The sequence below is a fragment of the Osmerus mordax genome, chromosome 8 (assembly GCF_038355195.1).
Source record: "Osmerus mordax isolate fOsmMor3 chromosome 8, fOsmMor3.pri, whole genome shotgun sequence".
NCBI classification, from domain to species: Eukaryota; Metazoa; Chordata; class Actinopteri; order Osmeriformes; family Osmeridae; genus Osmerus; species Osmerus mordax.
The window spans coordinates 1,400,091-1,414,183 of NC_090057.1; the positions used below are offsets into that span (position 1 = coordinate 1,400,091).

General features: G+C 46.0%; 1 protein-coding gene across 1 annotated transcript in view; it reads right to left on the reverse strand.

The window, feature by feature from the left end:
- Window positions 1–5,010: 5,010 nt before the first annotated feature.
- rngtt (RNA guanylyltransferase and 5'-phosphatase) overlaps window positions 5,011–14,093 on the reverse strand; it is a 55,676-nt gene continuing 46,593 nt past the window's right edge. Inside the window, exons 14-17 of the mRNA XM_067241032.1 lie at window positions 12,770–12,870; window positions 9,469–9,535; window positions 6,190–6,313; window positions 5,011–5,637 (exon numbers count right to left, since the gene is read on the reverse strand). Of these exons, the coding sequence (XP_067097133.1) occupies window positions 5,471–5,637; window positions 6,190–6,313; window positions 9,469–9,535; window positions 12,770–12,870 (459 nt within the window). The 3' untranslated portion in view covers window positions 5,011–5,470. The remainder of the gene's footprint in view (window positions 5,638–6,189; window positions 6,314–9,468; window positions 9,536–12,769; window positions 12,871–14,093) is intronic.

The following is a 14,093-nucleotide window of genomic DNA, read 5'->3' on the forward strand; positions in this document are numbered from 1 at the left end:
ACGTATACTGTTAGTACATCATTTTCATAGACATTAAGAACTCAGCCATGTTGATAATGAAACATGGTAACTGAGCACTGAAGATAAAGCATGACAGTGTTTTATTCTATGCTGTACCCCACATATTTAATCATGAAATCATGACATTCTCAGATTTGGTTTTTGATATTCGAAATGTGTCTGCAGGAGGCTTTGAAAATCACACCAGCTTTGAAAAAATAAATAAAAGATTGTATTGGGTGAGTGTAAAAGGGTTGTTCCCTCCAACAGTATCTGATCCTGGGGGATCAGAGGGACTGGAAACGATACTACGTCTTGACATCCAACGGCTGCTTACAAAAGGAGGGAGGAGCGCAACAAGACATAGACAAATACACCTGTTCAGGTAACATTCAGCTCGGAGGGGAACTTGTCTAGTGATATTGAGTATAGACCACAGTGCAGCTGAGTGTCCCTTCACAACCATGGCAGCATTCAGTGACAAAATATCCAGAACAATAAGCAGTATGGCAACAATACCTTAAGACAACAAGCCCTTGAGGTGAGGCGGGTCCACATCCTGGTTAGAGTCTGGAAGAGACAACAACAACACAAGGTCACCATGGTGACGTGACATCAACGATTCCAACCTCAGCTGTACACCCACACTGGGATCTCTCCAGAGACATTGCACAGCTACAGAATCAACAAAAAAAAACATTCCTGAAAACTGGCAAAATAACCCCCTGCTGGAATTGTCACTTTGTGAAGATATGTAACGGACGCACAGACACAGGGAGGGGGACACAGGTGACAGCTGGGAAAATCTATCTGATCACACCTGATCAGTCACAGTCGCAGGATCAGCTTGGGACAAGCTGCTCTCTCTTAGTGTTGATGATCACGAGCTGAATGTGAGTCATAAGGTTGTGTGCTCTCGTATTCACACTGGAATTTGTTCAATCACAGCCCCAAATGAAAATGAGGAATGATAGAAGTTGACTTGCTAACCTTGTCGGTATGGTGACTATAACAATGGCAATAGCAGGGATATGACCTTGAGTCTGCAGTGAACAAACATAAACCATCTTAGATGACTGAACTTCAGATATACTTGAGTGATAAACCAGTAAGCAGTGTGAACAATCTAACTGTTGTTTTTATCTCATTCACACACACACACACACACACACACACACACACGGTTGCTATTCTCTGAAAGTGATCCAGCTAAAGCACAATGTTTAAAAAATATCACTATGACCATAAAACGTATTGTACACTGGCTCAGTCCTCCAGCCGACATCACATATGCAGCTGTCTGATGTGTGCTATACAACAGACACTTAAAGAGCTGACAGGAAATCTTCTGCTACTTTCTTCTTAGGATTTCAAAAAGACATCCTTGACATTTTAGTGGGAATTATTGTATGGAACCACAAGGCACCTGCTGGTCTCTAATTGTTATGCAAATCTAGCAAACCAGTTTTCAGCAAATGCAGGATTAAAGTGCCATTATCACAGGAAAAAAAGCAGTCCAATATGCAAAATAACTAAGTGCAATATGCAAAATAAAGCTGTCTGTGCTTTCAATTCACAAACCACCCTTCATGGAAGTATAATTAATTAATGTATTATCACCACCACATTGTGGACAAAACCTTAGAACAAATAACTTAGAAAACAACCTTAGACACCCAAAAGATTCAGAAAACACACCATGTTTGGCAAATACGCACCCACACCCCCGACATACTCCCCCACTCTCTTTCTCCTCATCAATCAACTTAACATGAGCCAATGAACACACCCCAGTGGCAGAAACACACTACAGATATCCCAGTGGTCTCTGTCATCCAGCCCATTACAAACCCATCAGCGCTGCAGGAGAATCTCTCCCATGCAGGACAGGAGCCTGCAGACCTCCAGGTTGTTACACCCCCAACCAAGACTGCACAGTGCACACAGCGGGAAATGTATTAGGAATGTCATGTTCGTACGAGAACATGCATACATTTCTAGTCACACGGTCTCATAGCTGCGTCGGACAAAACATTCACAATGCGTGAGAAAGCAGATGGATTTCGTATTTGCTCAATGTTGGTCACCACTGCATGAAATTCAGCACCTGTTGCTTTCAAAGTGGTTAATCTAGTTAATCATTCCAACATACACGCTGTCTCCACTGGTTGTCTCCTTAGTTACATTAGATAAAGGTCAGCTTATGTTTTATTTTCCTCCAATATTACCTTTTTGTTCAGTCATCTAGCATGCAGGGCAGACATTACGAATGCTGAACAGTTGGTGTAAACGTCTAATGACTTTCTCATGCAAACACGTTTCTTGTGGTTTGATTGCACCTGTTTAAAGCCAATACATTTTCTGCAGAGGAACATAATTAAAACCATAAAAATGGAAATTGGAGTTTCCTATAGGCTAGTACCGGTATCTCCTTTAGACTCAAAGGAAAAACTAAGTTGAGGCCCAGTCTTCGGGAAAGGCTGTGCTCCCCTTTAGATGTCACCTACATCAGACACTTTATACAGCCTCTCTGCCTACGGCTCTCGTGACAAGGGAAGCCAATGTGAACACAAAAGATGTTCCTGGTTGAGTGTAGTACAGTTATGAGGGCTTAAGCGCTGGCATGCATGTGCAACAGACGTGGACCACTACCAAACGCAAACAAAAAACTAGCTTCTCATTGGCGCGGGCGGTGTGTGCGTATACCGAGGAGTGAGTTTAGCCAATCCACATCGGCTACACAGGGACCTGGATGAGCCAAGCCGTGCTCACACACGATGTGGAGGAGTCGTGACAGAAGCAGAGTGATCCTGCCATGCCCATGTTGATGCCCGCTCTGAGTCGGATCCTGCTGCCTGACGGAGCAAGCCAGCTCAACGGCTGGTCGTCGTGACGAGCAGCAAGCCTGAGAAGACTGTCACACTTTAGGCTACAGTGTTCGAAGCACTCTGTTCAAAAACACATCTCACATTCGAGGGCTAACTCAGCCTATTAGAAAATAAATTAGTGTCTCCGTGGCCCAGGGGCGTTGTTAGACATAAACCTCTATTGGGGCACGGGCCCCTATTCATATCCCTTTTTTTTCTTCTTTCAAACTTGCTGCGCAAGCACTGCGCTACTAGGCTATAGAAAACTCCCCTTGCTTAACCCCTATAAAACAGTTAAGGGCCACAAGTTTGATAGCCTATCAGCTTTGGCAGGGACATCAATAATAATAAAAAAAAACATTCATTTGAGCGCAAATACTGTTTTTTTTTTTAGCTTTATGTAATATTGTACGTATGTTTTAGTCAAAATGAGATGATCGGTAGGCTTATCATTTAGAAACCATCTTTAGTTTTGTAATGTTTTCTTAGCCTACCTCAATTCTGATTTGTGTGCCGAGTCCGACACCTGGACTTCTGTGTGTGTGCTGCAGTGGCTATTTGGCCAGCTCAGAAGAGCGTGCTGACATGGAATTCTGCAGGCATCGGTTTGTGTTTTTGGTTAAACACTTTTACAAGCGTTGATTGGAATATTGCGTTTATTTTATTCGGGATTATCAATCTAAATTAATGCACTGACTAATAAAGTAAATTGTTCAAACTCAAACTTGAGATTTTATTGGGGCAGAGCAGATTAATACTGGGGCATGTGCCCCGGTAAAAAGGGTTTAACAAAGCCCCTGCCCAGGCCCCTTGAGTTAAAGATTAATGCAATTACAGATTCTAATTTCAGCTGGGGTAATTGGGCCACACCAGCCTGAGCAAACTGAAGACAAATGCATGATCATGACTTCAGGGTTAACCTATCCCCATCTGTATTCCAAGACATTTTCCTAGGTGGTGCACATTTATCATCAAGTTATTCTTACATCACCAATACATCCCTGTCTGTATTTCCCTCTCACGGCATGATCAAAGGTGTTCGGCTCATTTTTAATGTAAATGATGCCATTCTTGCAAAGCTTTGATCCTGACTAGCATGTGTTGATGATTTGGGCCACGGCAACAACAAATGAAGTGTCTATATCACAAGGCTTTGATCTTGATGACCAGACAGTCTTGTGTCTGGTCAGTTACCAGCAAGACACTAAAACAGGTAGTAGTAATGGCTACTTTTTACTTAACCCTTGTGTTATCTTTGGGTAATTCTGACCCATCAGTCATTGTGACCCACCGTCGTATTGCGACAAATTTACCTCATACAAAAACAAAGTGAAGCATTTTTCTTTTAACTGTCGGGCTGTCTCAGACCCCCCACATTGGAATGGTTAAAAGAAAATTATTTTTATTTGTTTTTGTATTGGGTAAAATTGGGTAAACACAACGATGGTTCGTTATGAACCTTTGGGTCATGTGACCCGAAGGCAGCACGAGGGTTAAGTATATGTCAAAGCCCACACTTCTTTACTTTAACTTGAGTGAAGGATATGTACTTTTTCCATCTCTGACACACACACACACAGTTTCATTGGCAGCTTTGCACCATACACCGTTAAGAAAATAAGCAGGACATTAGTCACAATAATGGAAAAAGCTCTACTCTTTTATAAAAACATATTTTCCCTTTGACATGTATTGCTTTAATAGATCAAACCAAACAACAAATGTTCAGATGCTAATCACCATGAGTAGACCCTGAAGGACGTCCCAGGAGCGGTTACAAGAGTAGAGAGCATGTATGTTTCCACGGAAACTAAAACCTTTGGGGGAGGAGAACAAAGACCAACTGCTATTGGTTCAAATGTAGCCAATGACATCGTCATACCAAAAGACCACCACGTTATGGATGCTTTTGTATTCGATGACATGCAGAGATGTTGGTTTCAAAAATATCAAGTCAATCGCTTGCGGGTCGAAAGCATTTTAGAACACCACTTCAAACGTCATGTGATCGGTATTGGCTTGTGCGTTCCTTTATTGAACTGTACCAAGATGAAGTGGGTGAGGATGACGACCACTGGGAACTCTGGTCTCATCACCCTCCCGACAACTAACTGCCAAACGAAAAATAAACAACAAAACAAACAACTAGACAAAACATTTACTGAGATCTTCATCAAGATCTGCATAGTCAGGTGTGGCTGTAGTCATAACATCGATTCCACTGTTGCTGGGTAGATGAATCGGGATCGCTCTCAAAAAAGGAAATAGACAATAAATTAAAAAACTAAACAAAACCTTAATCCATCGTTATGAATTTGATTTTAATGAGAACGATAAGAATGAAAGCTAAGACACTATGAAGGATACCTAACAGAGTCTATACAGTCAACAAGATCTTAAGAAAGTCTTGCGTTAAAAGAGGCCTGAATGTGTCTATCAGAGGCTGACAGACACATTCAGGGATGAAGGGCTTTTTCAGAAGTCTGTGTCCTTGCAGGAAGCAGGAGCAAGTGCCGTAGCCATGAAGGACCTTTTACCAGCCACAAACACACTGCTGCTCAGATCCAGTTCGGCCCGGCGGTCTGCAGCCCCCTGCCGGGGCTCTACGGTGTGGCCCGGTTGGGTCTTTTCGGGGGTGGTGGGGGCATGAGCTCTGCGTCTGGGTCGGGGGGGTGTTTCCGGTTCTGTGATTGGGCTCCCTGGGCGCAGCGGTCCAGAAACTCAAAGAGGATTTCCTTTGTGACGGGATGCTGGATGCTGTTGCACACAGCTGGAACAGAGAGCACACACACAGGAAGTTACCACAGACCTGATGACAGGCAGTTCCTGGTCCACATCCACAACATAGCACTTGAATGCTATTCTTGCTTGTGTTAGTATATTCAACAAATACTATGAAGAAAAAATAAATAAAAATAAGTTAGCCAACAGTGTATGCAATTTGTTTTAAAATCTGTGGCTTGACTATTGAGATTCACAACCATTCTTGTGAATACTTTGTGAATCAATAAAGTCACTTGTGGATAGCACTCTAAGGTACAATTTACAATGTTTGGCATCTCTGATATTTGCAGCTTAAGTAACAAAGCACTTTGTTTCACTGCTTTATATATTTTGGTAAACATGCTGAGCACAGTTTTGAACCAAACAGAGAAACACCGCATATTTACACACAGTAATGAGAAAGGCAGCAGTTGAAGTGAGACAAGATGTGCCTGAAATATAAATGAACCAAGACATTAATATGATGGGCCCGAGAGGGAGGAGGGCAGATATGAATACAGACGGCAGCCGGCACATACTGTTGGGCAGGCTTGCTCACCCATGGCCGTGTCGTAGGAGTTGGGGAAACTCTTGTCTATCCTCTGTCGCATGAACACCCACGTGTTGTTCACGAACGTGCACTCAATGATTTTGTTGTCGTACATTTTCAACTCCTTTGTGGCCTGGAGAGGAGGGAGATAGAGAGGGGAGATGGAGAGGAGGGAGATAGAGAGGGGAGATGGAGAGGAGGGAGATGGAGTGAGTCATCGAAGGCCACAAAAATGTTTATACTTGTTTTTTTACCTCCCCAGTTTATAACCTTTAAGGGCTCCTTTTCAGTAAGATGTCCCTGAGCGCTCTAAAGCCCTCCCCCAAATAAATCGTATTGATAGTAAAACATTTTGTCGTTGATATTAAAACGTCTGTCTTGTTTGAAATTGAAAGTTGCAGAGTTGTGATATGACTGTGAAATGAAGACAGGAACACCACTACTCTATGTTAAAAGCCAACAGATAGTGAGAGTAGATAAGCTTCATGAGGAATCCATTATCGATTTGCTCTTTGTTTCAAATCAATATTGACTGATGTCAATCATAAGAAAAGTGCTGTACAGCAGGTGGATGGAGTTTTTGGGCAGTGGAAGGTCCCCTGGGGATCTTCTGCCTCCCCCCCCACACACACACCCTGGCTCATGGCAGGGAAGGGAGAGGCTGCCAGGAAAGCCTCCCCAGCCCTGGCAAGAGAACAGGGCGCTAAGTAAGAGCCTGTCTGGTCCTGGAGAGAAGGCATCTGGGAGTTCAATGAGGGGATGGAGGGAGGAATGTGTGTGTGTGTAGTTGGGTGGTGACAACACCCGGATATCACACCATAGATATTGACCTTGAGAATTGGTATCTCACAATCACACACCTCAGACCTGAGGTTGGGTTCCCGTGCTCACAGCACCCGTCAAGCCCGTTCCAGCACGGGATTCTCTGCCGTATCAAGAAGAACCGCAAACATCTAGACCTGCTATGGAGCTTGTGCATCTGTGCCATTTCCAACTAATCTCAACACATTTCCATGAGCAGCTGATTGACAAACACATTGAAGGAGCAACAGCATGGCCGGTGCTGGTAGTTTTCCCAGGACCAAATGATAGCAAGCTGCTGCCAATTAACAACACAGGCAGTTTCTGGCAGCCAGGAGTAGAAGCCTGTTTGCGGGGATCCCTCACTCGTTGAGAATATAGCAAGTGGTAGAGCCACGTTTTAACTGCTGCTTGGCATTTTAATCCGACCAACGGCCCTACTAAGTTTGGGCCGTGCGCCCCCACAGACCCTGGCCAAGCCCCGCACGCCATCAGCTTCTTCATTGATTAGCTGTGCGGCTCCACCGAGCATCGATCATGCGTGGTACAGGCCCGTGTCCAGGAGCCCAGCTGTTCCACAGACTCTGCATTCCATCACCGCGTAGAGCCTGCCTCTGGTACTGTTGGAATGGCTTTTTAATGGAGGCATAAAGGGCTCGCAAGACGCGTCATTGTCAAAGCTCCCTTAACAACGACACTTACGACTGTGACATTCCAAAGTATCGCTGCAGTTTACCTGCCTTCAGTGACTTCATCTCAACAACAGAGAGGGGTCGAGTTGTGTAGCTGTTTCTCCAGCTCAGGTCATACCCTGCCGGCCAGTCTGTTAGTGGGTGGCACTAGCCTCTCCACCCTCAGAGGGGAAGACAGAAGGGGAGGGTGTCTGCTGCTGCTATATGAGATGACAGAACTCTTGGCACAGCCACAGTGGGCAAGTGTGTATGTGTGTTCCGGTCAGGAGCATGTGGAACAGAAGTAAACATGAGGAGCTGCTACGATGTGACCATTGTCCAGGTGACATGTCTTATTTCTCTTCTGACCAGGCGGCCCTCTTTAATTTCTAGAGTTAATCATAGCCAGCTCCGAGCTCGGTGTGCCTGGCACCAGGGTCAATTTTAATAAGAAAGTACCTGACTATAAGCGGGAGAAGAGGAAAATCAAAACTTGAAAAACGGGTTCATAGATGAAGGACCTTTGGTGCTCCTTGGAGGTGTGCTAAGGTCTTATTAAAATACCTGCACAAAGAAAAATGGAGAGAAAGATCTGTTTCACCATGTCCCCCCAGTCTCCAAGACCTCAACATTGAGCTAATAATCACTCTTCTGCTCAGAGATGGGTTGCAATTTGTGAGGAGGTTTAACTTTAGCCTTTCTATGAATGCACACAAACTCTAATTCACCACAGAGCTTTTGTTTTCCCCCCATGGAAAATGGGACTTAAATGTGTTAAAACTGTGTGAAAAGGCTGAGTGACTTCAGAGGATTTCTTTAACTGAAGCTGTAAATTATCATCCTGGTGAGATGCCAGGGCTTCTGAAGAACATTTGCATGTTATAAAACACTCGCTACGGCAACCAAAATAACTTTCAATTACCCTACAATTGCAGCATGTCGAATGAGGAGCATTTCAGCAAATGATTCCCCCAAGCCAACTGGGAAAAACAACAAATCAAATTGGGGGCAACAATGCATATACAGTGTGGTAAACTTGACTGTTAAACTGTGAGATAAACACGACTTCCATATTCAGGAAGTGACTGATCAGGGATGGAAGTTCGGCAGGAGGCTTGTGGGTGCGTACACTCGCACAGCCAATCAAAGACCCCATCTCCTTTCTCCTCTCTCTCTCTCCCCTCTCCCCTCCTTTCTCTTCTCTCTCTCTCTCCCCCCTCTCTCCCCTTTCCCCTCCTCTATCCTCTCCCCCCCTCTCCTCTCCTCTTTCCTCTCCCCACACCTGCTGCTCTCGTCTGGATCCCTCTCACAGACCTGCCAGGTGGAGCCCAGGTTCACGCATCACTAATGAGCTCCACTCACAGGCCACACGCTGCAGAGTGAATGGGATCCGCAGCCCTGTTTCCTAAGAACAAAGTTTAACCAAACATCAATCGGCCATTCTCTCTTAACTGGCTTTAACCAATGTCCTGCAGTGTCCCGATGACAGGATTCTGTGCTTGAGCACCGGATGAAAACCCAGGGGCGTTTGCGGTTGGAAATATCAGAGAACATCTACCAACCTTTGATAAACTCATGAAGAGGGGATTTGCTTTGACTGATCAATCCTGCCCACTGTTTCTGGATAACCACAGTGTTACGATGTAAGGCACAGGTATGTGTATCAGATAAACCCTGGTGAGATGGAATTTTAAAAACACGGACGGCTAAAAGCTAAAGGTGTCACTCCAGGAGCGTTTATTTTGGGTGTGTGAAGGTGTGTGTGTGTGTAGGTGTGAGGATCAATTTAGCAACACAACCATCTTCCTTGTCTCACCTTCATCTGTGCAAAGGGCATGTCATAGCTGCCAACGTAAAGCAAACCAACAGTCTGGGGGAGTAACCTGCAAAGACAAAACATCTTCATTATCACCCTGCCACCTCATGCTTGTTAGAGGTAATGACAGAGCTGGCACTGACAACACCATAGTACCAGGATCAGAAAGGCTGTTTTTCCAGCCTAGTAACAGAATAACACATCATAGATCACACCCCCCATAGCCTCTCTCTTCTTGTGGACTCATCGGCAGGCTTCTCAGGTTACCAGAGTGCATTGTGACTGTGACTTTCTGGCGTTTCTGGGGGACATTTAGGATTAATGTTTCAAAGGAATCCAAAGGGTTAGTCACAGAGCCTCTGGTATGTAGTGCCCTCTCTGTGCTTATAAATTCTCTCCCTGTCCAAAATCTCTCTTCACTAAATTGTTTAATTGTGCCATCTGATTAATAACTCTCAGCTCAGTTAATCCAGACAAATGTGGTTTAGCATCAGGAGTGTGTGTGTGTGTGGGTGTGTGTGTGGGTGTGGGTGTGTGTGTGTGTGTGTGTGTGTGTGTGTGTGTGTGTGTGTGTGTGTGTGTGTGTGTGTGTGTGTGTGGGAGGGAGAGAGAGTGAGGTTCCAAGGAGCACGCCCCACAGCTGGGTTTAATAACACACTGGCCCCCTCCACTGAACCTACTCCGGATCTTGTTTATTTCCAGACACATTGTCTGCCGCTACGCACGCGAAAAAACCCCTCACAAACCTAAAGTTACCCAGTGTGTCACAGCATCACTTAGACAGCAACTCTCCAGGGCGGAAATGAAGGGGCTACGGGGGCTAATGGCAGTGGAACTCACCCACCACGCTTAGAGGCCCTAGTGTCTAAGGGCTGGATTGAGGGGGTTTGTTGAGGACTGGTCATCCACTCCCTCTTCCTGTGGAATGACTGAAAGGAGACAGGAAGCAGTCATGGGGCCATCCATGTGCGGGAGGAAACTACCGGAAAGCCAGCCTGGTTCACAACAGCACTTTCTACCTCTCACCCTACCACCCACAAGGTCGCCTCCTTCACACCCTCCACCCTAATGTTTGAATTGTATTGACGTGTTTCTCCAGAAATAGCTAGAAATTGGATTTGTCCACAGGCACCGAGGTATTCTGGGACAAACAACGAGAGACGAACTGCCTGTAGCTTTGCTGTCTAACGAATCCAAACCAAAAAGTCTTTGATTTTCCTGAGCAATAAATTGAGATGCAAAGTCGATGCCCTGCTGCAATCTGAGCCTGGTGCTCTCAGAACAAGCTAACAGCTGTGACAGGGACTTGCGGCTGTGTTTAACCACTGTTGTTCCACTGTATCTCCTCCTGGGTCAGGTCAGGTCTGGCCTCAGATCTCCTCGCACTGAGGGGACTGGGCCGTGCTTCAGGCAGACAAACAACCGCAGCACTGATCCTGGGAGTGGTTCCACATCTAAAGAGCCCAGCATGGCTGTCAGCACACATGGAGCTGTCGAGAGGCTCCGCGCGGACCTCCAGACGCCAGCCAGACCTCGGGGCCACCACGACACACTTCCAACTAGCTTGTTTTACATGCACGACCGCCACTTCACACAGGGGAGAGGCCCAGCTGTACATATTTGTGGTGCAGATTCCTGGTTGTTCTGGGTGAAGCATCCAGCTCCTCTTCTCCCTGGGAGGATGGCAGAGGGGCTCTGATCTAAGCAGCGCTGTCTCCAGTCCTCCTCAGTGGGAGGATGGCAGAGGGGCTCTGATCTAAGCAGCGCTGTCTCCAGTCCTCCTCAGTGGTTGATCAAGGAGAAATAGGCATTCAGATTAACTGTGACCTTTTGTTTGTGTTGTCATGATGATTGGAATTCACTCTAGATAAATTATGTTGATGCTAGAAAAACAGGGCAACGTTGGGCGCAGTGGGGGCAAAACACCAACGAGGTGACATGTGTGGTGGGTGAATCACAAGATTTAAATGCTTCGATTAGAAGTGGCAGAGAAGCCAGTATCTAGATTTGTGGCCTTTCTTGTGCACCTGCCCTTTCTTGTAAAAGTAATGAGACTGCTGCTGGGGTATGTGCTTCTCACTAGCAGAGAGAGAGAGAGGCAGAGAGAGAGACAGAGGCAGAGAGAGAGAGATAGAGAGGCAGAGAGAAAGGGAGACAGAGGCAGAGAGAAAGAGAGACAGAGGCAGAGAGAGACAGAGAGAGAGACAGAGGCAGAGAGACAGAGGCAGAGAGAGACAGACAGAGGCAGAGAGAAAGAGAGACAGAGGCAGAGAGAGAGACAGAGGCAGAAAGAAAGAGAGAGACAGAGGCAGAGACAGAGAAAGACAGAGGCAGAGAGAGAGAAAGACAGAGGCAGAGAGAGACAGACCAAGACACTGTGAGGGACCAGGCTGTCTGGGTAAATAACTCTAAATATCTCTCTTCTCTCCCTTCCTCATTCTCTGCATTCAGAGACAGACCTAATAAGCATCCCCATGCATGAGCTAGCAAACAGCTCTCCTCTGAGGAACATCAGAAGCCTCTCTCACAGGGACAAGGATCACTTGAGCTCCTGTTGACTCCAAAGGCGAGTTAAGAGATGGAGAGACTGACTCCACTGCTCCGTCTCCCTTCATCAGGCCGTGCGTGCGGGCGGGCGTGCGGGACTTGGCGTGTCCTAGGAGGTGGCATGCTAGGTGGCCCGAGGGCCAGTGGTTGTTTCTGTATTGTTTGTATTGTGTGTGGTTAATATCTGTATTGATCTGTTTACTGCTACCAGTGTCTCAACACAGCAGTGCCGACACCTCGCACACAAGTGGAACTGGCACTAAGACACAAATGGTAATGATGACCTTTTTGAGAAAACGCCACAATATTTACAAAGAGCAAAATTAATTGGGTCTATTTTCACTGATAGGATTATTAGGAAAAAAGTGCCTTGAGGCAAAAGGGAGTGGATTTTGTGAATGATAACTAACATTAAGTACTGAATGCTTCCCTCTTCATTATCTGACTTGTAGCACCAATAAGAGAAATTTGTCGGGAACATTACATAGTTTGAATTGAATTAGGCCCTGTGGCACAATTATATGGATTTTAAAGTGCTGTGGCTTACACAATAATTGCCTTTCATGAGAACATAGGATGAAAAGCAGGTCCATAAATACGACCCTCCACTGCCAAACCAAACACAGACGACGCACAAGGTCGGATGTGTCGAGGGAAATTACTATATATTTGTCACACTGCGGAGGGTGTTATACATTTATAAAAAAAACACCTGTAACACAGTTGATCGGTATCAACAGTGTAGCTAACTCACCCCTCTCCCCCGACTTTGGTGATCTTGAGGCGGAAGTCGACAGAGTTGTGGCTCGGCGGTTTCCACTTCAGGATGTCGTCACATCTCCCTGCCTTGTATTTCTGCAGAGACACATCAGGAGAGACACATCAGGGGACACATCAGGGGAGAGACATCAGGGGAGAGACATCAGGGGAGAGACACATCAGGGGAGAGACACATCAGGGGAGAGACACATCAGGGGAGAGACATCAGGGGAGAGACATCAGGGGAGAGACATCAGGGGAGAGACAAATCAGGGGAGACATCAGGGGAGAGACACATCAGGGGAGAGACATCAGGAGAGAGACACATCAGGGGAGACATCAGGGGAGAGACATCAGGGGAGACATCAGGGGAGAGACACATCGGGGGAGACATCAGGGGAGAGACATCAGGAGAGAGACACATCAGGGGAGAGACATCAGGAGAGAGACACATCAGGGGAGAGACATCAGGGGAGACACACATCAGGGGAGAGACACATCAGGGGAGAGACATCAGGGGAGAGACACATCAGGGGAGACATCAGGGGAGAGACACATCAGGGGAGAGACATCAGGGGAGAGACATCAGGGGAGAGACACATCAGGGGAGAGACATCAGGGGAGAGACACATCAGGGGAGACACATCAGGAGAGAGACATCAGGGGAGACATCAGGGGAGAGACATGGGGGGATTAGCACTCACACACCAACCCAACAGCTGAATATCCAGACTGACAAGAGCTCAAAGCCCCCCCCCCCCCCCCCCCCCCCCCCCACACACACACACTATTCAAACAGAAGGACAGTCTCGCCTTGTTTCCATGGTGTTACTATGGCGAGCATTACAGAATCATTGATTGATGAGGTGAATTACTGGGGAGATACAAATCAGCAATGGCTCAGGAAGGAGACCCAAACCTGAGCACGGACCTTACTGTCACGCAGAAATGAGATGTCATCAGGTTATATTATCCGTTCCTTAGCAACTGATAGAACAGAATATCTTCATCAAACATCGTATATTATCACCGTATGTTATTCCAATATGTGGATTTGAGATTTCATGGTACAAAACATCAGATTTTCAAAGAGTAGTAGTGAATTAACAGGTGTAGAAACAGACAAAAAGCAACCTTGATGTTTTTCTTCCACAGATTCCTCTTGAAATGATTGGGGCGTAATTACGGTACAACTGACTCTGCGTTTGGAAGTGATCCTGCAGTAGGCTGAACATGGTGACATTCAGAACGACAGATGCCAATACAACATTAAAGGACATAATTTGCATATCTGCAATGTAAAGCCATAAAAGGAGGAG